This window comes from Mirounga leonina, unplaced genomic scaffold, assembly GCF_011800145.1.
Source record: "Mirounga leonina isolate KUSES-001 unplaced genomic scaffold, KU_Mleo_1.0 Mir_129, whole genome shotgun sequence".
Taxonomy (NCBI): Eukaryota; Metazoa; Chordata; class Mammalia; order Carnivora; family Phocidae; genus Mirounga; species Mirounga leonina.
In genome coordinates, this window is record NW_023270323.1 from 16,918,423 (window position 1) to 16,945,822 (window position 27,400).

At 39.2% G+C, this 27,400-nt stretch overlaps 1 protein-coding gene across 1 annotated transcript in view; it reads right to left on the reverse strand.

Annotated features, from left to right (window-relative positions):
• The window catches only part of CFAP299 (cilia and flagella associated protein 299), a 565,449-nt gene extending 545,188 nt beyond the window's left edge, over positions 1 to 20,261 (reverse strand). The window contains exon 1 of the mRNA XM_035004699.1: positions 20,159 to 20,261. Coding sequence (XP_034860590.1) covers positions 20,159 to 20,215 — 57 coding nt within the window. The 5' untranslated portion in view covers positions 20,216 to 20,261. The remainder of the gene's footprint in view (positions 1 to 20,158) is intronic.
• Between the last annotated feature and the right edge of the window lie 7,139 nt (positions 20,262 to 27,400).

Sequence of the window (27,400 nt, forward strand, 5' to 3'; positions counted from 1 at the left end):
ATACTTTATCTGTCAAGGCTGTCATTTAGAATGGATGGAGAGAGGCAGAGCTTCCAAGACTGGAAGAAACTGAAAGAATATGTAACCACTAAGCCAGCCCTGAAAGAAATATTAAGGGGTTTCTATAAAAGGAGAAAGACCCCAAGAGTGATATAGAACAGGAATTTACAGAGACAATCTATAGAAACAAGGACTTCACAGGCAACATGATGACAATAAATTCATATCTTTCAATAATCACTCTCAACTTGAACGGCCTAAATGCTCCCATAAAACGGCACAAGGTTGCAGTTTGGATAAAAAGACAGGACCCATCCATATGCTGTCTATAAGAGACTCATTTTGAACCTAAAGATACATCCAGACTGAAAGTGAAGGAATGGAGATCCATCTTCCATGCCAAAGGACCTCAAAAGAAAGCTGGGGTAGCAATTCTTATATCAGACAAATTAGATTTTAAGCTAAAGACTGTAGTTAGAGACACAGAAGGACACTATATCATTCTTAAAGGGTCTATCCAACAAGAAGATCTAACAATTGTAAATATCTATGCCCCCAACAATGGGAGCAGCCATCTACATGAGCCAACCAAAATAAAGAGTCATATTGACAGCAATACGTTAATTGTAGGAGACCTCAATACTCCACTCTCAGCAATGGACAGATCATCTAAGCAGAAAATCAACAAAGAAACAAGAGCTTTCAATGACACACTAGACCAGATGGACCTCATAGATATATACAGAACATTCCACCCTAAAACAACAGAATACTCATTCTTCTTGAGCGCACACGGAACTTTCTCCAGAATAGACCACATACTGGGTCACAAATCAGGTCTCAACTGATACCAAAAGACTGAGATTATTCCCTGCATCTTCTCAGACCATAATGCTTTAAAACTGCAACTCAATCACAAGAAAAAATTTGGCAGAAATTCCAACACTTGGAAGCTAAAGACCACTCTGCTCAAGAATGTTTGGGTCAACCAGGAAATCAAAGAAGAACTTAAAGAATTCATAGAAACGAATGAGAATGAAAATACATCAGTCCAAAACCTAAGGGATATTGCAAAGGCGGTCCTAAGGGGGAAATACATAGCCATCCAAGCCTCGCTCAAAAAAACAGAAAAATCCCAAATTCACGAACTAACTTTACACCTTAAAGAACTAAAGAAAAAACAACAAACGATGCCTAAGCCACACATTAGAGGAGAAATTATTAAGATTAGAGCAGAGATCAATGAATTAGAAACCAGAAACACAGTAGATCAGATCAATGAAACTAGAAGCTCGTTCTTTGAAAGAATTAAGATCGATAAACCACTGGCCAAACTTATCCAAATTAAAGAGAAAGGACCCAAATTAATAAAATTATGAATGAAAGGGGAGAGATCATGACTAACACCAAGGAAATAGAAACAATTATTAGAAATTATTATCAACAACTATATGCCAATAAATTAAGTAACCTGGAAGAAATGGATGCCTTCCTGGAAACCTATAAACTGCCAAGACTGAAACAGGAAGAAATTGACAACCTGAATAGGCCAATAACCAGTAACGAAATTGAAGCAGTGATCAAAAACCTCCCAAAAAACAAGAGTCCTGGGCCTGATGGATTCCCTGGGGAATTCTACCAAACATTCAAAGAAGAAATAATACCAATTCTCCTGAAGCTGTTTCAAAAAATAGAAACAGAAGGAAAGCTTCCAGACTCTTTCTATGAGACCAGCATTACCTTAATCCCCAACCAGGCAAAGACCCCATCAAAAAGGAGAATTTCAGACCAATATCCCTGATGAATATGGATTCCAAAATTCTCAACAAAATCCCAGCTAATAGGATCCAACAATACATTAAAAGGATCATCCACCATGATCAAGTGGGATTTATCCCCAGGATGCAAGGATGGTTCAACATTTGCAAATCAATGTAACAGAACACATTAATAAGAGGAGAGAGAAAAACTATATGGTCCTCTCAACTGATGCAGGAAAAGCATTTGACAAAATACAGCATCCTTTCCTGATTAAAACTCTTTAGAGTATAAGGATAGAGGGAATATTCCTCAAGTTCATAAAATCCATCTATGAAAAACCCACAGCGAATATCATCCTCAATGGGAGAAAAAAGAGAGCCTTTCCCTTAAGATCAGGAACACGTCAAGGATGTCCACTCTCACCACTGTTGTTCAACGTAGTACTAGAAGTCCTAGCAACAGCAATCAGACAACAAAAAGAAATAAAAGGTGTTCAAATTGGCAAAGAAGAAGTCAAACTCTCTCTCTTCGCAGATGACATGATACTTTATGTGGGAAACCCAAAAGACTCCACCCCCAAATTACTAGAACTCATGCAGCAATTCAGTAATGTGGCAGGATACAAAATCAATGCACAGAATCAGTTGCTTTCTCATACACTAACAATGCAACTGTAGAAAGAGAAATTAGAAAAACGATTCCATTTACAATAGCACCAAAAACCATAAGATACCTCAGAATAAACCTAACCAAAGAGGCAAAGGATCTATACTCTAGGAACCACAGAACACTCATGAAGGAAATAGAAGAAGACACAAAAAGAAGGAAAAACATTCCACGCTCATGGATCAGAAGAATAAACATTGTTAAAATGTCTATGCTGCCCAGAGCAATTTATACCTTCAACACCATCCCAATCAAAATTCCAATGCCATTTTTCAAAGTGCTGGAACAAACAATCCTAAAATTTGTATAGAATCAGAAAAGACCCCAAATCGCCAAGGAAATGTTGAAAAAGAAAAACAAACCTGGGGGGCATCACATTGCCTGATTTCAAGCTATATTATAAAGCAGTGATCACCAAGACAGCATGGTCCTGGCACAAAAACAGACATATAGACCAATGGAATAGAATAGAGAGCCAGATATGGACCCTCAGCTCTATGGTCAAATAATCCTCGAAAAAGAGGGAAAAAATATGCAATGGAAAAAAGACAGTCTCTTCAATAAATGGTGCTGGGAAAATTGGACAGCTATATATAGAAGAATGAAACTCGACCATTCTCTAACACGATACACAAAGATAAACTCAGAACGGATGAAAGACCTCAATGTGAGACAGGAATCCATCAAAACCCTAGAGGAGAACATAGGCAGTAACCTCTTTGACATCGGCCACAGCAACTTCTCTCAGGATACATCTCCAAAGGCTAGTGAAACAAAAGCAAAAATGAACTTTTAGGGCTTCATCAAGATGAAAAGCTTCTGCACAGCAAAGGAAACAGTCAATAAAACAAAGAGGCAACCCACAGAATGGGAGATGATATTTGCAAATGACACTACAGATAAAGGGCTGGTATCCAAGATCTATAAAGAACTTCTCAAACTCAACACCCAAAAAAACAAATAATCAAGTCAAAAAATGGCCAGAAGACATGAACAGACACTTCTCCAAAGAAGACATACAAATGGCTAACAGACACATGAAAAAATGTTCATCATCATTAGCCATCAGGGAAATCCAAATCAAAACCACATTGAGATACCACCTTACACCAGTTAGAATGGCAAAAACTGACAAGGCAAGAAACAACAAACATTGGAGAGGTTGTGGAGAAAGGGGAACTCTCTTACACTCTTGGTGGGAATGCAAGTAGGTCCAGCCACTTTGGAAAACAGTGTGGAGGTGCCTCAAAAAATTAAAAATAGAGCTACCCTATGACCCAGCAACTGCACTGCTGGGTATTTACCCCAAAGACACAGATGTAGTGAAAAGAAGGGCCATATGCACCCCAATGTTCATAACAGCAATGTCCACAATAGCCAAACTGTGGTAAGAGCCAAGAAGCCCTTCAACAGATGAATCAATAAAGATGTGGTCCACATATACAATGGAATATTACTCAGCCATCAGAAAGGATGAATACCCAACTATTACATCGACATGAATGGGACTGGAGGAAATTATGCTAAGTGAAGTAAGTCAAGCAGAGAAAGTCAATTATCATATGGTTTCACTTATTTGTGGAACATTAAGAATAGCATGGAGGACATTAAGAGAAGGAAGTGAAAAATCAAGCGGGGGAATCGGAGGGGGAGACGAACCATGAGAGACTATGGACTCTGAGAAACAATCTGAGGGTTTTAGAGGGGAGGGGGTGGGGGGATGGGTTAGCCTGGTGATAGGTATTAAGGAGGGCAAATACTGCATGGAGCACTGGGTGTTAATCAAAAACAATGAATCATGGATCACTACATCAAAAACTAATGATGTATTGTATGGTGACTAACATAACATAATAAAATTAAATTTAATTTAAAAAAATTTAAAAATTAAAAAAATAAAATATATAAAATGTAAAATTAACCATTTTAAGTATATAGTCCAGTGGTATTAAGTACATTCCTACAATTGTGTAATCATTGCCACCGTCAATCATCAGAACTCTTTTCATCTTAAAAAACTGAAACTCTGTACCAATTAAACAATAACTCTCATTCTCCCTTTCCCCCAGACCCTGGCAATGACCATTCTACTTTCTGTCTCTATGAATCTGACTCCCCTAGGTATCTCATAAAAGTGAAATTACACAGTATTTTTCTTTTTGTGGCTGGATTATTTCAGTTAGCATAATGTCCTCAAAGTTCATCTATGTTGTAGCATGTGTCAGAATTTCCTTCCTTTTAAAGGCTGAATAATATTGCCTTGTAGATAGATAGCACATTTTGTTTATGCATTGATCCATCAACAGATACTCTCGGGTGGCTTCCACCTTCTGGTTATTGTGAATGATACAGCTATGAACATGGGTACACAAATATCTGTTCTAGTCCCTGCTTTCAATGCTTTTGGCTGTATACTCACCAGTGAAACTGCTGAATCATATAGTAATTCTCACTTTAATTTTCTGAGGAGCTGCTCAAACAGCCGTCAATTGTTTCCACAATGACTGCACCATTATATACTGCCACCAATTTCTCCATATCCTTGCTAACACTTACTTTCTGTTGTTGTTGGTTTGTTTTTGTTTTTGTTTTGAAATAGCTATCTTAATAGATATGAAATGGTCTATCATTGTGGGTTTTTTTTTTTTTTTTCAGTATAGTTGAACACAGTGTTACATTAGTTTCAGGTGTACAACTTAGTGTTTTGACAAGTTTATACATTATGCTGCATTCACCACAAGCGTACCACCCATCTGTCCCATTACATCGCTATTACAATATCATTGACTATATTCCTTATGCTGTGCCTTTTACTCTCATGACTTATTCATTCCATTACTGGAAGTTTGTATCTCCCACCGCTCCCCTTCACCCATTCTACCCAATCCCCCACTTCCCTTCCTTCTGGCAACCATCAGTTTATTCTCTGTATGTACAGGTCTGATGCTGTTTACTTCTTTTTAGATTCTACTTACGAGTAGAATCATATGTTGTCTTTCTCAGTCTGATTTATTTCACTTAGCATAATACACTCTAGGTCCACTGATGTCATCTCAAATGGCACAGTCTCATCCTTTTCTATGGCTGTGTAATATTCCTCTGTGTGTGTGTGTGTACCACATTTTCCTTATCCATTCATCTAATGATGGACACTGAAGTTGCTTCCATATCTTGGCTATTGTAAATAATGCTGCAATAAACACAGGGGTGCACATTTTTGAATTAGTGATTTTTTTTTTTAAGATTTTATTTATTTGACAGAGAGAGAGAGCACAAGCAGGGGGAGCGGCAAGCAGAAGGAGAGGGAGAAGCAGGCTCCCTGCTGAGCAGGGAGCAGGGAGCTCAATGCAAGGCTCAATCCCAGGACCCCAGGATCATGACCTGAAGGCAGATGCTTAAACGACTGACCCACCCGTGTGCTCCTGAGTTAGTGTTTTCATTTCATTGGATAAATACCCAATAGTGGAATTAAGGGATTATATATTTCTATTTGTAATTTTTTTTAAGAACCTCCATACCGTTTTCCACAGTAGCTGCACCAATTTACATTCCCACCAACAGTGCAGCAGAGTTCCCTCATCTCCCCATCCTCACCAACACTTGTTATTTCTTGTCATTTTGATTTTAGCCATTCTGACAGGTGTAAGGTGGTATCTTACTGTGGTTTTGATTTGCATTTCCCTGGTGATTAGTGATTTTGAGCATCTTTTCATGTGTCTATTGGCCATTTGTGTGTCTTCTTTGGAAAAATGTCTATTCAGGTCCTCTGCCCACTTTTCAATCAGACTGGTTTTTTTTTCTTTTTGGTATTAAATTACATAAATTCTTTATGTATTTTGGATATTAAGCCCTTACCAGATATACCATTTGCAAATATATTCTCCCATTCAGGAGGTTGTCTTCTTGTTTTGTTGCTCTGCAAAACCTTTTTATTTTGATGTAGTCCCAACAGTTCATTTTTGCTTTTGTTTCCCTTGTCTGAGGAGACATATCTAGAAAAATGTTACTGTGGCTGATGTCAGAAAAATTACTGCCTGTGCTCTCTTCTAGGATTTTAATGGTTTCAGGTCTCACATTTAGGCCTCTAATCCACTTTGAGTTTATTTCTGTGTATGGTGTTAGAATGTGGTCCAGTTTCATTCTTTTATGTGTAGCTGCCCAACTTTCCCAGCAGCATTTTTTGAAGAAACTGTCTTTTCCTCATTGTATACATGATTGTGGTTTTGATTTGCATATTTAATGATTAATGCTGTTGAATATCTTTTTGTGAGCTTATTGAACATTTGTGATACTCTGAAGAAATGTCCAAATTCTTTGCCAATTTTTAATTGAGTTGTTTGCTTTTGTGTTGTTGAGTTGTAGAAGTTCTTTACATACTCTAGATATTAAGCCCTTATTAGATATATAATCTGCAAATGTTTCCTCCCATTCTATGGGCTGCTTTTTCATTCTATTGATAATATACTTCGGTGCACAAAAGTTTTTAATTTTGATGTTACCCAATCCAATCTGAGTTATTTTTGAAATATCCTTTTATTCTCAGAATTCCAAAATTCTACCACTATATACCTAGGTACGAATTTTTTTCATTTGTCCAACTACGTAGCTAATGGACACTACAATTTTGTGCTTATCTCCAACACAGAGAAAAATTTATTATTCAATATTATTTTATCCCCCTCATTTTCTATATAATTTCTCTCTGGTAAGTTTATTAGATAGATATCGAGCCTCCTGGAATTCTTCTTTCATTGAATTTTCTTTTATATAATTATTTATTTTCCTCATCTTTTTCCACTATATTCTGGGTAATTATATCACCTTTAACTTCCAGATGATTAATTTGTCCTTTAAAAAGTGTCCATTCTATTAGTTAGCCCTTTTAAAAATGTTATCAATTATATTTTTAATTCCTAAGAATTCTTTCTTGCTCTCTGATTGCTCCCTTTTCATACCAATCTATTATTTTGTTTATAGATTTTACTGATACTGAAATATCTCTGAGGGCGCCTGGGTGGCTCAGTTGGTTAAGCGACTGCCTTCGGCTCAGGTCATGATCCTGGAGTCCTGGGATCGAGTCCCATATCGGGCTCCCTGCTCGGCAGGGGGTCTGCTTCTCCCTCTGACCCTCTTCCCTCTCATGCTCTCTGTCTCTCATTCTCTCTCTCTCAAATAAATAAATAAAATCTTAAAAAAAAATAAAAAATAAAAATAAAACATCTCTGAAATAGAAAATTGGAATTTATTTAAAGTTCTCCCTGGGTTTTAAATATTTTGTGTTGTCTAACATCAGTTATGCTCCTTATTCACCCTGGGCTATATCTTTTATGCAATTATGTTTCCTCAAACATCTGTAGATACATATGAACAGAGAACTGGATTGATTGATACAGACATTAGCATGGATTCCCTCCACAATTGTACAAGTCTAGTTCCCTAACTGGACTGTCCTCTGAATAGGTGAACTGTGGAAGTTGTGTATAAAAGAACAGAATATGGCAACATACAGACTCCACTTGAGGATATGTGGGCATGAAGAAGGAAGGAGAGTTGGGATATATCCCACTCTCTCCAACCTAACTGCCAAAATAAGAAGGGCTTGGCATAAAAAGTATAACTTTTTACAGATTTATTCTCCTCTTCAGAACTTCTAACATTATTTCATTACTTTGTGCTTAGTTCTTATTTCTCAGGCCCCTTTACTCCCTCCAGGTCTCCTTGTTAGGCATGTACTTCACTTTCCTTAGAGAACAGTTCTCTCGTTCATTCTTGGGTTAAATACTGCCAGTGTATATGCTTTATATAGGGTGTACCTCTGGCTTAGCTATGTAGAATTAACTTCTTTAATCAATTACAGGTTCTCTCCTGCCCTTTGTATTATTATTGGCTCTGACATTTCTCTAAATCTGTTTTATTCATTTTGGCCTATGTTTTCTCTATCTTGTCAATCTGATACTATCTGCTTTCTAATTTACCAAAAATATGCACAATTTCTGGTTCCCTAGAGAGGCATCATTTCTTGTTTCCTAGTGCTTTTATTGATTTATTCTCTTTCATATCGACATAGAAAATAGGTAGACAGATAATGGAAAAATAGGAAGAGAGGAAGGAAAGGAGGGAGAGAGGTTTGATTGATTATATCCAGTACTCTACAAGTCTGCTGTGTCCACTTTAGTTCTAGTCACACTCTTCTCTTTTTTGATACACTAAAAAAGCTTCACAAAAAGCCCTCTTGCCTCTATTTGTACACCAATACAAGCCATCCTCCCAGTGGAAGATTTGAATGATTAAATACAAAGTGTCTGTTGAATTTACTGACACATCCCTCATTTGAGACCATAGAAAAAACAATTTCTATTAAATGATGAAGATGGGAACCAGCTTGCAGTGGGTTAAAAAGTGGAAGACGAGGAAATGAAGACAGTGATTATTTTATAATTCATTCCAGAATAATAACTATAAAAAGGAAGAAAAGAAAGATATGGTAGGGCAAGATAGAGAGAACTCAATGGGCACAGAAAGGGACTCTGGAATTAAAGGTGAGAGGAACTAATCAGTACAGACAGTTCCCTAAAAGCATAAAAGGGAAGGGTACAGAATGCAGGTAAATATCATCAGTCAAGGGTATTAGCTGCAAACAGCAGAACTTACTGTCATCAGTCCAAATACAAGAAGAAATTATTACAATACGATGCCCCCAAATCCCAGGGAAAGTTGAGTTAAGCCTACAGAGCCAGGAACAACACTCACAGCCACAGGAACTGTTTCAGCAAATATTCCTCTGCTGCCACCACGGAAAACAAATACGGTAACTCACCATTTGACCGAGGACATTAGACCCCAGAACTTCTCCACTGCATCAACTGAAAGCCAAAATCTTCCACACCTCATTCAATACAAAATGGATTCCACATGGTGCTTTCTTCTTCCTGTTACTCTTTTCTAAAGAGTGGTCTCATGCAAGTGTGTGTGATTGGCAGTGCCTATGTACCTGCAAAGATAACACCAGAAGCAAGGGAAACTGAGAAGGTGGGTTTCTGTCTCTACCTTAGGAAGGTGGGACTCAGCTTTGGGAACATTCTCAAAAACATTATAATAATAATGAGTGTTCAAAACGAGGACATATTCAGGAAGCAAACAGATAAGCATTACATGTGGTAGACACTATTAACAGGAGGGAAGGAAGAGCGCGTGCAAAGAAATTAAGGTAGTTTTATAAGTTTCATGGTAGAAAACTGAAGAGGATTCCAGCTCGATTGCCTTTTCTTTGTTGACTTTGAGGGGTGAAGGTCATCTATTAAGAGTCAGAAGTCTAAAGAGAGTAGAGAAGGTCTGAAAGAACAAGTTGTGAAACAAACAAGGGATATATCAACAGGCAATTCACAGAAGCCATGCAAATGGTCAGGAAACATATAAAAAGATGATCAACCACACTAAAAATCAGGGAAGTTAAAATTAAAACCATGAGCTTTTTTTTCACATATGATACTGGCAAAAAATGACAGGGTTGACAATATGAAGTACTGGTGATAGTCTGAGGAAAAAGGTGTCTCAAACACTGCTGGTGGGAGAGTATATGGCTACTCTGGAGGGCACTTCGACCATGTCCATTATGAGCCATCAATTCTATTTTTTGATATATATTTTTTAAAGATTTTATTTATTTGAGAGAAAGAGAGCACACAAGAGGGGGAGGGGCGGAGGAAGAGGGAGAAGCAGGGTCCCTGCTAAGCAGGGAGCCCGATGCGGGGCTCAAGCCCAGGACCCTGGGATCATGACTTAAGCTGAAGGCAGACGCTTAACCAACTGAGCCACCCAGGAGGCCCTCCACTTTTTGATATATCTACAACTGCACAAAAAGAACATGTACCAAAGATGCTCATTTCACTGTTGTTCATGAAACCATAATAAGGAAAACAAACTTCTAAAGAACCAACCTTAGTAAATAACAGATTCAATGCAGCAACTTGAATCTCAAGAATCAAGAATCACCAGAATCTCAAACACATTCCTTCGTTATTGATTGTATAACAGCCCCAACTTTCCTGACAGTCAGGGTCAATTATTCTTGCTAAGATAGTGGCTGTCTTCTTGCCTCCCGATTCCTAGACAAGGAGCCTAAAGATTCCAGGGAAGACTTGTAACTTACATTCAGTGGGACTCTGACTGAGTCACCTGATGGGAGTGTTTCCCCATTCAGTGCTGTAACAGCACTCCAACCGGTCATAAGGGTTAACTTGCTTCAAGCTTATGTACCTCTGCTTGCTAACCTAAGTCCCTTGATATGTAGCAGAACTAACACATTCCTTGAGATTTTCAGACCACTGGCCTTGAGGAGTGAAGGACCAAACTTTCCCAGAAGATAAGGCCTGACTACATTAGAAAACAGTGGCCATGGATGCCAACAAGTCTGTTCAGGGTCATGAAGGCAGATGACTAACTGCCTGGGCACCTGCCTCCCCGGCCCCCCGCCCCCCCCCCCCCCCCCCCCCCCCCCCCCCGGTTTACAATAGCCAAGACATGGAAACAACCTAAGTGTCCATCAACAGGTAAATGGATAAAGGTAAGTGGATAAAGAAAATATATATGTGTTAGAATACTATTCAGCCATAAAAAAGAAGGAAATCCTGCTATTTGAGACAACATGCATGGACCTTGAAGGCATTATGCTAAGTGAAATAAGTCAGAGGACAAATACTTCATGATATCACCTATACGTGGAATCTAAAAACAAAACAATTCATAAGGAGATCAGATATACTGTTACCAGAGGAGAGATGAGGGGGAATTGAATGAAAGCAGTCAAAAGGTACACACTTCTAGTTGTAAGATAAATAAGTACTGGAGATGTACTGTACAACATTTTAACTAAAATAAATACTGCTGTAGGGCATACTTAAACATTTCTAAGAAAGTAAATGCTAGAAGTTTTATCACAAGGAAAAAAACTTTTCTTGCATCTATACAAGATGATGGATGTTAACTTGCTGTGATAATCATTTTGCAATATGTGTCAGTAAGTCATTACTTTGTACCTCTTAAACTTATGTGTTGCTCTCTGTCAATTATGTCTCAGTACAACTGAAAGGAAAAAAGAAGAAAATATTCCATACGGACTTAGACAGTATAGCCAGCACGTGACTATACCACATATGTCCATTCCTATCAGACTGAATTGCTGGCCCTTTCAAATTGGAAAGGGTCCACCATGCTCCATCTTCCACCAAGTGGCTGGTTTGTTACCTTGAGAAATGGTGCTCTAGCAGAGGACTGGCCTGGATTGCTGACAGGTTGGACATTCAGAGGTCTCAGTAGCTAGATCAGCCTTGGTAAGTGGGAGCACATGCTGTGAGGTTCCTGCATAGCCCCACCTCTGCTACCATAGTCGCCTCTTCCATGGGCTCCTCATGCCGGCACTGAGGTGGTAAATGAAAGAGGCAGGCTGGCAGCAACTGGCCACGTCCCTCTGCCTACCTGGCTGTGCATGCCTCTTCTGCGCTAGGCACATCGTGACCACTTCCACATGAGCAACCACATTTGCTTCTGGCCTTTACCACTGCCTATCTGTCCTTATATAGTCTGTGAACCACTTCTGTGTTCACAGAAAGTGGATGACCTCTGAAAGGATTCTGCCTTCCCACAATCTTTAAAGACCTCACCGAGATGCAGCGACAGTGCAGCTACTGTCCATTTTCAGTTTGCACCCACATACCAAATGGCTCAATTATACAACGAGCTCGGACTTTTCCCTCCACATAGCCATACATGGAAGCTGAGGGAAAGGTGCATATCTAATAGCCGTGAAAACCTGGGATCTAGACTCCTGCTTACTCAGCTGTCACACCTACTTTGTTCCCACTCCTGCTCTATCCCAGATGTACTACACTTCCATCTAATCATTGTTGCTGGGCCTGCCTGACCGTAGGACTCGGTGGTCTGAAAGAACTCAGCTCATTATGGGCAGTTCCAAGTGCATGGCCCCTTGCTGATTCCATGACCAGCTGCTCTATTTTTACCAGAACCCAGTAGTATGGCAGGAGTTTCTGGGATATAATTCCCTTTCTTAAGGACATATAATTCTCCTCTGCTTATAGCACGGACAAGCACTCAGCCTCTCCTGACCCCTTGCTTGCTTGGCTATGATGCACTGCCTTACTTTAATGCTGTTGCTAATATTGTGTCCCTTTACTGTAATAAACTCTAGATTTGTAAGCATTGTCATCGTGGGTCCTGTGCATCTTTTAGCAATTAAATACTGCTCAACCATCACTGTTAATGTAAAAACCTAGAAAGGTGAATACTCAGAACAGATAATTAGCTGATTATTTACTGATAAATGTTGCTGACGTTTTTCAACAAAACTACCACTTTGATTAATATACCATTCATTCAATTTTAAAGATTTCTCTTATAGTTGTTTGGTCAATCGGTAGCTTTTTAAAACTTTTTTTTTTATTGTAAAATAAAACACAGATACAGAAACCTATACAAAAGAGATGTGACAAACAGACTTTAATGTTATTGTAACATACACCCTTGTAACCACCATTCAAGAAATAAAACTGCTAGCATTTCAGGAGCTCCTTCATGTACCCCCTTCCTACTACTCTTTTTTTCCCCTAAAAGTAGCCACTCTCCTGACTTTTACAGTAATCACTTCTTGCCATTTCTTTATAGGTTTATCAGCCAAGTGTGCATCCCTAGTTACCAGTTTAGTCTTGCCTACTTTTTAAAATTTGATGTGTCTTCTAGATTTCTCTGAATTTACACCTACCTGCTCCATCCCCTTCCTTTGTAATGAAGAATGTGTGTGGTTTGATCTATCATTTCCTACCATCTGGTTTTGCTGATTGCATATCCATGGTGCAGTTCAATGTGTTCCTCTGTCTTCTCTCTGTCCTGCAAATTAGCAGCTGCATACAGAGACTTGATCAGATTTAGGTTTGAGGTCTCTAGCAAGCTGTTAGTGGTGTTTTGTTCTTTCATGCACCGATGTGGGGTTTTCTCCATGTGACATTAGCAGCTGTGGATGCTCAGTGTTACCAATCCCTACGATGATATCATCTTATTTTTTTCCTACTGTTCTTTCTGTAACACATTAATTAGGAAGGACCCATCATAAAACTGGGTTATTGCATATTGATAACAATTTGTGCCCTTTACATCTGAAAGTCGGATTTACTGGATATAAAATCCTTGGTTCACCATTTTCTTCCCTTGAGCATCTTAAAAAAGTGATTCCAATTTGTTCCAGCATAAAACATATTAAAAAGTCTGATGATAATTTCATTTGTTTAACCTGTAAGTCATCTGTTGTTTATGTCTTGAAGTACAAATGACTTTTTGTCTTTTTCTTTAAGGTTCGTATACTTTTTTGGAATGCCTGGGTGGCTCAGTCAAGCTAAGTGTCTGCCTTCGGCTCAGGTCATGATCCCAGGGTCCTGAGAAGGAGTCCTGTGGCGGTGTTGGGTCCCCTGCTCTGCAGGCCCCTCCCCCTGCTCGTGCTCTGGCACGCTCATGTGTGCATCCTCGCGCGTGTGCGCTCTCTCTGATAATTAAATAAAATCTTAAAAAAATAAAGTTCATATAATTTTACTAGATACATCTTGGTCATACCTGGTTTAAATTCTTAGGTACAGAGTGTATTCTTCCAATATGTCATTTTGAATCTTTTTTGTTGTTTATTTCAAGAGAGTTCTGAATTATAGTTTCTAGGATTTCTTCTGTTCCCTTGCTCTCATTTACTTCTTCAGGGACTCTTATTATCTATATGCTGCACATTCTTTCTACCTTCAATAATCGTCAATTTTGCTTGAATCCTTTATCTCTTATTCTTTTTTTACTTAAAATTTTCCTTTTTTAATAATTTTATTTTATTACACTATGTTAATCACCATACATATCATTAGTTATTTATTTTTTTAAAGATTTTATTTATTTGACAGAGAGAGAGAGACACAGCGAGAGAGGGAACACAAGCAGAGGGAGTGGGAGAGGAAAAAGCAGGCTTCCCGCGGAGCAGGGAGCCCGATGTGGGGCTCGATCCCAGGAACTGGGATCATGACCTGAGCTGAAGGCAGACGCTTAAAAACTGAGCCACCCAGGTGCCCCACATCATTAGTTTTTGATGTAGTGTTCCATGATTCATTGTTTGCGTGTAACACCCAGTGCTCCATGCAATACATGCCCTCCTTAATACCCATCACTGGGCTAATGCACCCCTCATCCCCCCAAATTTTCCTCCTTTTAACCATCTATTCCTTTAGGATATCATCTACTCTGTTTATACATTCTTGTGTTCCTTCTAGGTAGTTTTCATTTCTAAAGATTTCCTTTTTTTCTTAATTATTTCCTGAATTCTGTCACATCATCTCTGAACTCTTTCATGTGTATGTCATTTTCTTAATGTCTTTTAGTTTGTACTCAAAAAGAAGGTCACAGTTTTGTTAGGGAGGATAGGAATGCTATTCTGCTCCTTACCCTCTTTTCTCTTATAAATTTGAATGGGCTTTGACCTCAATGCTTTTCTATAGCTCATTTTTGGTCCTCCTGAACTTTTAGAAGAAACTGGCTTATAGAACTTCCCTGTTCTTTTGTTTCCATACAGTGTTCAATTGGCACTTGCATTCTGGGTTTTTTTCTTTTACCCTCCTGCTTTTATCTTATCTTTCTCTTTCAAATTTTGTCTCTACTGTCCCCATCTGGCTCAATGTTGATTCCACTCCTAACAGCATCTCCACAGTGTGGAGCACTGCTCAAAAGTCAGCTATGGAAGGTAGTTTCAAGAGTTCACACCGGCTACATTGCTGTAGCTCCTTCAGACTTTCCCTGGGAACCTACATACTCACCTGCTACTGAGCGGCCAAAACCCCTCCCACTTTTAGCTGCTGTTCTCAAAGTGGACCATTCCACTACCAGTGAATAGCTGTTGACTATTTTGCTCTTTCTTGTTTAGGGGTCCTTTAGATGCCCCATTGTACTCTCTACTTTTCTACCACATGGATGCCAATACCTTTTAGATGTTATGGCTATGGATGATTTCTCCCCATCTGCTTTAACGTTAGGGGTCATAGAAAGAACTCTCACCTAGCTTTGTGTAAATGTTGTTCAAGGGTTTTTGGTTTTGGTATCCAACTGCTCTTGGCTTCTGAATCATCCCATTCTCCTTATTTCCTCCTATTTTTTTGAACCCCCTTATCATTATCCTTGTGAGCACCACCTCCATGCCCACACCTTAAGTAATGGCTGTTCTCCAGCATTTTGCCATAAGCCCCCCGTCTTCTCTCATTCTCCACACTCAGACACCTTCCCTGCCTCCACTCATGCCCTCCAGCAGTAGCTTTTGAAGTCAATATAGTACCAGATGAAAGGAACATACTTTAAATACAAAGAATATAGATTTGGGGGGGGGGGATTGTTTGAGACACTGAGGATGATACTAGACTCACAGCATTTAAAATTTGTCATTATGATGGTTTCAGAAGTTCTGTGGATATGGCATTCCAGATTCAGTTTCACCCCGATCATCAGAATTCATGTCCTTGAAGAATTAGATATGTTTACTTAGAGATAAACACTTCTGTGAACCTACTGAAGGAAAAATGTAGGACTCCTCTTAAGCAGAGAGTGGCTAATTTATGCCAATTTTTTTTCCTATTTAATCAACAAAAGAGTACAGCTGATTCTGAAATATATGAAGTAAGATTATTTCATAGGAAACATCATCTACTCTGTACCTGATCCAATATATAGTAGAAAAATACAGGAAAAATGCAATAAATACTGGTTTATTAGCCAGCTTATTGTATAATCATGGTAAATTGTGCTACTGGATTTTTCCTGGAATCTCACTTAATCAGTGTCTGCCAAATAATTTTAAGATCATGTCCAGAGGTTTAATTTGTGTGATTTATTTCTAGTTTCTAAATAATGGGAGGATAATCTCTAAACAAAACTTTCACACTGCTAATCTCCACAAGTAATTTAGCCACAATTAGGATGCATTAGTCAGGGAAATTTAAAAACAATTCTAAAAACACCCCTTGATTCCTTACCTGGGAAAAGCAATTCAATAGGTCTTTTGGTTCTCTAGTGGCCACAGACGGCCACAGCTGAAATGAAGGGACTGTGTTTATTCAGCATGGAAGAGTTACCCAGAAAGAATCTGGAAAGTCATAGTGCAAAAATTTTGCTAAAATTTTTCAAGTATTGTTGTATCAATTTAGGGGATTAATTTAATTAGTTTAAGGTAACACTAACTCCTAGAATAAATATTGTTATTTGGTTTAGCAGAGATAAATCTAATTGCTGATACTGTTATAAATGTCCTCTCATGAATTATAGGGAGCATCCAGTAAAATGAGCAAAGCACAGTAGACATAGGATGAAGAGCCTCTTTTATTCTCCTTAACCATCTTACCCTTCTCCATTTCATCAAATAGTTGACTGGTGCAGGTCTTCATTTTTTTCTCCCATGTCCCTTCCTTCCTACTCCTTTTTCAGTATATGTGCTGCCAAAGTGAGCACCCTTCCTTCCTAATCTTAATCATATAAAAACACTGCAGTTAGTATATACATATACTACTTGTATACTTATAGTGGTCTGAGATGTTGAATGAAAATATAGAGGTCAGGGTCACAGCAGCCAAATGCAAAAGAGATGCTTAAAAAGAATAAAAGCACAATTTACAAAGATATCCCAAAATTAATGGAAACCAACATAGGATGATGTAGTATCAGAGACTAGCAACAGTAGGAGGTCATTAACACCATTAGGCCTAAAAGGAGACAGGAGAGGAAACAGTTCCTAGAAGAGAGAGTGCTGCCAGCACCAGGAAAGACTGCTGTAGTTGATGGAATGAGAAGCCGGCCAAACCTAAAAGATGCAGCCACTTCCAAACCACAACCAGTAGGAATATGAGAGGGAATAAATTCTCTAACTCCTTTTCTTGCCCTCTGATCTCCTATTGGCTGAAACAAAGCAAAAGCCAAAAGAGCCTGGTTAAAGACTGCAGAGGACAGCTTCTAGGGACACACATACGGGTGGAGAAGAATAGAGAATGCATCCAGCAAAGATAATATGGCCGCTTTGTATGTGAAGCACTGGTACTTTTACTAAAATTAATTGAAAACTTACAGCCATAGAATACTATTCTATATAACAGAAGATTAACTGGAAGATAATAAATACTTGCAAAATGTTTGCTGAATAAATAAAACTTAGACTGAACTGTAAGCACAATACTAAAGTTAGGTGACTATGGGGCGCCTGGGTGGCTCAGTCAGCTAAGCTACTGCCTTTAGGTCAGGTCATAATCCCAGGGTCCTGGGATGGAGCCCTGTGACGCCATGACTTCGGCTCACTGCTCAGCAGGGAGTCTGCTCCTCCCACTGCTTGTGCTCTCTCTCTCTCTCAAATAAATAAGAGTTTTTTAAAAAATAAATAAAAAATAAAGTTAGGTGACTAGAACTGATTCTTACTTAAATTCCTAGCAATTTAAGGTGCTATCTATTACAGTAGGCTCCCGCTGAAGATTTATTAGATAGTTGGGTGAATATATGGATGCCTGGATGGACAGATGTATAGATGACTCATAAAATTTTACACACATAACCTTAATGTTATCTAGTACAGCCCCTTCACTTTGCAGATGAGGAAATGGAGTTTCAAACTGTTTAAAATGCAATACAGAATTAGAACCCAAATCTTATGACTCCAGGCTCTTCTGACTAAAATATGCCATCTCTCATTTACCATTCAAAACTTGCTTCAGCGCTGTGAATTGTGCAAGACTGTTGAATCTCAGATCTGTACCTCTGAAACAAATAATGCAATATATGTTAAGAAAAAAAGAAGAAGAAGAAGAAGAAGGTAGCGGGAGGGGAAGAATGAAGCGGGGGAAATCGGAGGGGTAGACGAATCATGAGAGACGATGGACTCTGAAAAACAAACAGGGTTCTAGAGGGGAGGGGGGTGGGAGGATGGGTTAGCCTGGTGGTGGGTATTTGGGAGGGCACATTCTGCATGGAGCACTGGGTGTTGTGCACAAACAATGAATCATGGAACACTTCATCTAAAACTAATGTTGTAATGTAAGGGGATTAACATAAGAATAAAAAAATTAAAAAAAAAAAAAACTTGCTTCAGTCACATCAAAGTCAATTACTGATTACAAAAACACACACACACAGTAAGAATCATCTTACAAAGTGGGATCCATGATCCATGGCACGTGCCTTCTATACTAGCCTTACTACTGAACCAATTAGGAGGAATCCACTTGTCTCTGTGCAACCTAAGTGAGCAATAAACTTGCATCTACAGGAAGTATTTGAGAATATAAGTCCCCAGGGGCGCCTGGGTGGCTCAGATGGTTGAGCGTCTGCCTTTGGCTCAGGTCATGATCCCAGGGTCCTGGGATCAAGTCCCACATCCGGCTCTCTGCTCCGCGGGAAGCCTGCTTCTCCCTCTCCCACTCCCCCTGCTTGTGTTCCTTCTCTCACTGTCTCTCTCTCTGTCAAATAAATATAATCTTTAAAAAAAAAAATTAATTTAAAAAGAGAATATAAGGCCCCAGAGCAAATGACACTTAAAAATTTTCATTACCCAATCCAAAATATACATACTTGCCTTAATATTATTCAATTAAATCTTTATCTTATTTTCTATGAAAGTACAATAAGAATATGCTAAACCATGCCAAATTATAAGTAAATTTCTTTATCATTTCCCCAAATACATAATTTTCCATTTTAGAGACCTTTAAAATTCTGACTGATGAAACACAAAGGATTAATTTCTCACTCCTAATTAACATTAACGTTTTTAATTCTTACATGAAGAACCCAACCCTAAAAAAATTTTTGAAACCCTTCTTAAGGATACTAGGCTTAAGCTTAGCAATTTTCCACATGTGGTATAAAGATGATTTTATCCTATTGGTATGTTTATTATCTCTATTTCATTGTTGTTTATTTAAACACGCAAAAATGTTGATGCAAACACTGTTTAGTACCATTAATTTTCAGTCTTCGTTTTAGTGTTTTAGATGCAACGCATTCATGACTTTAAACATACTGTGTAAAACATTAAAAAGCTTGTTTTGAAGCCAGAAGCTATGTTGTAAATATCACCGGGATGTTTTTTTTTAACAGATAATTCCAGAAAGATCAAATTACTTGTCCAAAGTCACACAACTTGTTTGTGGCACATATAAGACTAGAATTACATGCTTCCACTTCCTAAAAACTATGTTCATGCCTAGCACATGAATGTGTTTTGAATAACAACAACTTTTCAAACCTTGCAATTAACATTTAAGTAAAATCCTGCTTAACGTGATCTCCGGAGTCCAAAAATTTCAATCCACTAAATTGCAGAATTATGTTGTTGCAGATAAGAAATTTGGGGAGCTAGCTGCAGGCTCCAAAGCCTTCCCAAGACTCCGCTGTGATTTGGCGCCCACAGTGGCCCTGGTTCCGTCTGGCCTAAATAAGGAGGGGGCAATTTGGGGTTGTGTCTTGGCCCCAGGCCAGTAGAATCTCCAGGCAGTGCCCATTCGGTCGGCCTCCGTCTGGCAACAACCCAGGGCTATAGGGATCCACCGCTCACCTCCTGCCTCTCAGGACCGGTAGCCTATTATTTTCCTGCCCATCCCGGCTCGCCTCACGGAGAACGCGAGACCCCTATTCCCCCGCCCCCACCCTATATCCCCCCCCATCAAACACACACCTTTAAAGAAGCAGGGAGGAAGACGGCTGCCGAGTGGAAGCCAGTAGCCAATCCCATTACGTCCCATTTTGCGATATAGCAGGCTTTTTTTTTTTTTTAACTATCAACATTAGCTGTGATTCTCGACTCGGTAAGTCTAAGGAATATGCCTGCACAACGAACGACCTGTACTGCGTATCCGTAACCGAGGGGTTTTCTGCGCCGACTAGCGTTGGGTGGAAGTTGATGGACACAGATGCCCAGTATAACAGCAGATACACACACCAGGTTGGTGTCGCCACGTGCCCTGGAACGGTACTGTCTTCTCCGCTTTAATACAAACCGGCAAAGCAAAGAGAAACGGCGTGCCAGACCTGATTTACATACAGCCCAGGGCAAGGGTCTCCGCGGGCCTCCGAATCCAGCCTCCTCCTCCAAGGCAGTGATTTGCAAAGAGTGGGCAGGGAGGAGCACGAGAGAAGGACACACAGACACTGAAGACTCCCCCGCGTGCGTGCGTGCGTGCGTGCGTGCGTGACTGCGCACGCGCGTGTTTCCGCGCCGCCCGCCACGAGGGGCGCGAGATCCGCACGGTCCGAAGCCGCGATTCAGCGATTTAGCTCCGGCGCTTCCCTGGCGCCGCCGTCGGGAAACTGCGGAGCCTGACCGCGCCGGGGTCCACCGCCAGGGGGCGACCACCCCACGACGCGGGGACTCTGGAAGGACTGAGAGGGAGGAAGGCGGGGAAGGGGCGGAGGGGCGGCGTTCCACTCTGGCGCCGCGACCCTTACCTCCAGGTAGTACAGGTCCACGGTAGTGATCTGCGAGTCGAGGAAATCTTCATAGGTGTTGAACTGAGTGACTATGTTGTCCACGGCCGTCAGCCCCTCGTCCTGATCCATCGTGATGCCCGGGCCAAAGCGTCCCTAGCGACCGAGGCGCGAGGGCCGGGCCCGGAGGTTCCACCCACTTGGTTCCTTCCAATCAGTTGGGAACCGGTGCGGAGCCCTGTCGGTTAATCCCGCCCCCGTGTTTGTGTCTGAGTTTCAGGTTTCCCTCTAACTCCCGGGAACGCGCGGTCTCAAACGACCCGCTCCAAATTCGGGCGTGGCACCAGTCAGCTGACTCAAACCTTGGTGAAAGGTGGAGCCACGTGAGAGATGCAAATGACAATCCAAAATTTAAAATTATGAGACTGCGAGGATGTGTAGACAAAATATTATAGATGGGCGCTATTAATCTCGTTCCAAAACAGTGTTACGCAGGGCAGAAATATCGAGGTACCTGAAGGTCTATTTTTGCAAGAAGTGTATCTCAAAACAGAAGTCTTTGGAAACGGTCTTGTGTCCAAAAACAATAAAATATTTCATGATTTGTTGAAGTATTTTTAAAATTATATCTTAAAGGCAAATTATTGCTAATGCTTGGAAATGAGGAAGAATTTATGAATTTCCCAAATTAAAGGAATTCAATGAAAATATCTTTGAAGACCTCTTGTAGCCCCAAGTGCTTGTTTTTTAAACTTTTTTAAACTTTATGTTTCAATAAGCACACGATGGAAGACCTTGCTTTTGTTGAAGCTGCCTTTCTTAAAGGGCAAAATATCTGTGGAAAATTAGAAAGTAAAGGTTCTTACTAAAGACTTTTCCTTTAGAACCAGTTTTGCATTTTTAAAACGGATTTAAAGTAATCCAACGTGAAAGCTGGCAAAACTTTTTAGAATTCATTTTTAGATTTTAATATTTTACAGATCATATTTGCAAATTAATATACAATACAATACTGAGCCTGTGGTAGTTGCTCTTTGAGGACTTCTTGAATTGATTTTGAAGATTTTCAGATGTGCTAAAAAAATTTAATGAAAATATCTGGTAAGATACTTGGCGGTCAGTTAGCTTCCCCAATTTAAAAAGGTCATCTCAAAAATTAGGGTGTCACAGATGTGCAAATTTTAAGTGATATAGATAAAATAATTTCTAAGATATCACTGACTTATTTTTTAATTAATGAAAATATCCTGAAATATTTTAAAAGGCATTTTGGATTTTTTTTAATGCAATTTAATCATTGAATTCAGAAGAACAGAAAGGATAGGGAAACCCTGAACACTCAAAATACAACAACAAGAAAAGAGGGAGGCCAGCTGGCTCAGCCAGTAGAGGATGCAACTCTTGATCTCAGGGTAGTGAGTTGAAGCCCCATGTTGGGTGGAGCCTATTTTTAAAAATATGACAAAACAATATTTATTGAACCCTCCCTGAACGCCAAGCTCTATCATAAGTGCCACAGATTGGTTACATCCTTAACTAGTATTTGCACTACAGTTAACAACCACCAACAACTTGACATCATCTAATATCTAAAAAGATAATGAAAGTCCAAATAGCCCAAGAATGAGAAGAAATCCATGTGACTTAAGATGTTTTTAAGATGAACATAATTCTCAATATTCTTTGTTGTCTATAGAGAATAGAGAAGTGACTTCTTGAAGTCACTCCTGAAAGAAGCATTATTCTGTGTGAACTGAGCACAAGCAAAGGCTTAGAAAAGTCTCAGCCACTTACTATAAACAGAAAATACAAGTATTTGCTTTAGCATAATATTTATTAAGACTACCATGTGCCAGCTCTGTTCTAAATACTTCCTATGCATTATATTGTTTAATCATGACAACAAATCCACTAGGAAAGTAGCATTAGCATTATTCTCAATATAGAGACAGAGTGAATCTAAATGGATTGATGGAAATCTTAAAGATAAAAATAGCAACACAACTTATTACTCCTGATTGCCCACAAAGGAAAGCCGAGGTGAATAGAGATTTGAAGAGCCACATGGAATTAATTATGAAAGTTGGGGGGTTTTTTGTTTATTAGAAAAAATGTCAAATTATGAAAGGAAGCATGGACTTAGCATAAATAACAGGAGCAAAAGGGATGGTATATTCCAAGATGTGGAGGCAAGAAACATTAGGTTCTGTGTAGGGGAAATGCACATTGTTTTGATGTTATGAGGGAGCAGGTAAGAAGAGTAGAGAAAAAGAAGCTTCCTAAAGGAGGAAACTTGGTAGGAAGTCTTTGAATGCTAGATTGAAGAGTTTGCAAAAAGTAGTAATCATGTCCGTGAATAACAGTAAGATACAATAAAAATGGCTTTGAGTGATGATCACGCACTATTAAAAAAGTAGTGTCTTACTGTCAAAGCCTCCAGGGTACTTCTATTTATATTTATATCATCTTTGAGGTCCTCCTCCATCAAGATTTCATCGCTTTCAAGAAACAGTAAAGCATCTAGAAAATCTTGGGTTCATTAAACTGTAACACTTTGATTTTAAGGACCTATATTTTAGTAAAATGCGAAGTCATTGCTCATGTATCATACTGTTATGATCCATTGTGATGGCGCATTTTCAGTGGAAACCTCATTAAATTTACTATTTGGTAAGCAACTTGAAGTAATCTCTAAAGCATCTAAATTTAAACAATTACGTAAATATTTTCAGTCAATGAGTCTGGCTGTATCTTCTAACTCAAAAAGGGTGATTTTCAACAAATCGGTTTCTCTATGAATATTTAAAGAGAAAAAGAAAAGTTACAAGTTTAAACTTGTTTCTCACAGAAAGGCTTGAATTATTGTAGGCCTAATTCAATTGTGTTTTGTTTAACTTTCAGTTTAAGTTCAAAACCACTTTTTGACTCGTGCCTAAGAAAAAGACGGTGACAGAGAAATTAATGAGCTTCAGCAAGTCCCTATTTTCCAATTGCAAAGTCTTTGTTATGATTTGGAAATACTTTATTTTGGATAACATGCATTCCTACTTAAAGTCCAGGATTTTTGAAGATTGAAACTTGGAATTTAGCACCATTTAGCTATGGGATAGATGATAGCTATCATAGCTACAACCATCTCTTTGCAACAGAAGGAAACCTGGTCTCGCAATGGCTCTGTAAGGTTTTTCTAACAATTTCACTGAAAATTCCCTCAACTTGCTTGTCTACATGGAAATCAGGCTCTGACCTAAAACACTACTTCTCTTGAGTGGCCAAACACTCTTAGAAAACATCACATGGAAATAGATGGCCACCACTATGGATGAAAAGCTGCCAATTTCAAGTGGGTACTCAGCTCTGCCCCCACAGTCTTACTGTGTTTTTTCCCTTCAGTTCACTCTGATTTTCTTCAATGAATTTTCCTATTTTTTCTTCTCCCTTTAATCCTATATCCTCTTGTCTACAAAGCAGATAATCTTAACTTCTCCACAAATGAAGTAAAACTCATCAGATGAGATATTCTTTAGTCAAATATTACAAGCTTACTCACACATCAGTTCTTTACTTCTTCTGTTTGTTTCAAAGGAAGAGATTTACCTCCTCTTAGCCCTCCATTCTTCACTGGTTCTCTCCTTTTGCCTTCCCAGGATTTCTTATTTTGATTATCCCCTCTATCATGAATGTATCTTCTCCTTTCTTTCTCTTCTCTCAAAATCTCTCCAACCACCCCCACCTCTGTCCCATTTTAAAACCAGCAAAAAAAAAAAAAAAAAAAAAAGACAATAACAACAACAACAACAAGCAAATGAACTTAAAAGCAAACCTCTCAACTCCACAACCTACTTCAGCAGTAGGCCCTACCACCTTTTATAACAAAGCTTCATGAAAGAGTTAGGTATAATCACTCTCTCCTGTTCTTTTTATCCACTTTCTGCCCAACACATTTCATTGAGTTTTACACACTGTCCCACTGAAACTTTTTACCAAAGTCAGTTATGACCTCCTTGCCATTAAGGGTCAACAGACATTTTTTTCTGTCTTCCTACTACTTGACTCTCAGGGGCTTTAGGTCCTGTGACCACTCCCTTTCCTTCAAAACTCTCTCCCTTAGTTTCCCTCACATTACTTAGCTCTGAGATTAATTGGTTGGTTGGTTGGTTGGTTGGTTGGTTGGTTTTCCATTGGCTTTTTTGTTTGTTCATTTTTTAATCTTTTTTATTAGCTACTCTTCCCCTGAACTAGTTTTTGAAATTGGGAGAGTCTCAGCATTCTCTCCTTGAGGCCTTTTTCTGCCTCTTTACTCTCTCAGTTGGAGACCACATCCACATCCATAACTTTATGTATGTCCTACATGCATATGGTTCCCAAATCTGTATGACTAGCCAGGTTACCCTCCTAAGCTCAGACTGAACATCCAACTTCCTACCAGATACCACTGGATGTATAAAGTGTATAAAATTGGCTTCTCTTCCCCTGCCTCCTAATCTTGCTCCTACCCAGGGTTCCCTCTCTCAACATACGGCCTCCTTGCCTTTTGGTGGTTCATGGCAGAAGCCTAGAAGACAGGTGGGGTCCTTGCCTCTCCTTCACCCCTGAAGTAACCTATTATTTCAGTCTTGCAAGTGCATCTCCTGTAGGCTTCAATTTCTCTCCAGTCTCATTCCCATTGCTTCCTAGCCTAAGCCAGAGACTGATACCTACCCTCCAGAAATAGCCTGTTTTCTGGTTTCCTTATCCCCCACTGGCTCCATTCTACTCTTCCCAGTGTAATCATAGTAATTGTTTAAAAACACTGATCTGATTTCATCACATACCTCTGACAATCTCCACTGACTTCCTATTGTCCTTAGAATAATTTTTTTTATAATGTGGCTTACAAGGCCTTCCACATTCTGACTCTCCTCTGACACCTTCCATCTTACACATGACATGTTCCAACTACACTGGATTATTTTCAGTTTTTAAAGAAGCCATCATTTCTTTTGTCACTGCATCTTTAAACATTCTGTTACCTCTACCTGGAACACTCTTTCAAAGTATACATTCTTTTTAACTATGAGTTCCATTGTATAGATAGAAGTCTAGAGATCTAGTAGTTCATTTTCTCTTACATATTTCCAGAGCAGTTTCTACTCCCCTCATTGTTATGAACATCTCACGTGTAATAAAGTATTTGCAAAATGCCTCCTGTATGTTTTACTCATTCATTTTCGGAAACTACTAGGTGAAAGGCACTATACTCAGTGTGAGGAATATAAACAACCCAAACTTTAGCACCCAAGTTTGGGAAAGGTGCTTTACAATACAAATATAATAAGATAAAATGATATTTTTGAAGCACTATGCAAATCCAGAGCAGCTAAAAATCACTTTTACCTGGGAGATCCAACAAAAAATTAAAATATAACACAGACTTTGTAGTAAATTTGAACTATTGAGACAGGGATATGGGGCTCTAAATAAATGTCCATGTGAATGAGTCACATGTGCTAAAGTTTCAAGGTGAGAAAACACAGGTTTGTCCAAGTAAATTTGATTATAGTGCAGGATATGTGTAAGAGTGGAGAAAATAGTATGCTAAGTCAAAAGCTGACCATGGGGTGATTTGTCAATTTAATAAACGTCAACCGTATTCTCCATGTAAAGGAGAGTCGAAAGAAATGTTTGGAAAGAAGTGAGAATCGAACTGTACTTTAGAAAGATTATCCTAAGAGCAGCAAATGGTTGGAGGGGTGGCAGAAAGACCTCTTAGATCCAGAAGAGAAAAAAGAAAGGGAGTCTGAATTGGAGAGTACGTGTAGGGAAGACAGATTCAAGAAACCTGGGGGAAGGAATTCTACAGAGAAGCAAATGAGTTCAAGTTTAATACACACTTTTTACACCTGAGTAAGATTCAGAAAATTTTCACTTGAGATCAAACTCTCTACCTGCTCAAAATAAGAACTACATCAATATAGTTGATTTTTAATGAAAACTTGCTGGTACTTAATAAATTCAAATAATGAGGCACTGATGTGAAGATAAATAAATTCAGATGAATTTTCAGAAGAAAATATAAAGTGACATCTTTATTTTTTATTTATTTTTTAAAGATTTTATTTATTTATTTGACAGAGAGAGACACAGTAAGAGAGGGAACACAAGCAGGGGGAGTGGGAGAGGGAGAAGCAGGCTTCCCGCTGAGCAGGGAGCCCTATGTGGGGCTCGATGCGGGGCTCGATTCCAGGACCCTGGGATCATGACCTGAGCAGAAGGCAGACACTTAATGACTGAGCCACCCAGGCGCCCTAAAGTGACATCTTTAAAACCCCAGATACAAGGTGGAAACAGGCTGCCTCTCTGAGGAGTATATTTAGCCCCTCTAAAATACACAATGACCTCTATAGAATTCCTAAGAGGAGAGGCTTGATCTATTTTAAACCACCATCTTCTTTCTAGCCTCTGAGGACAATGTCAGAGCTTATTAGATATTCAAGTATTTTTGCAGCCACGG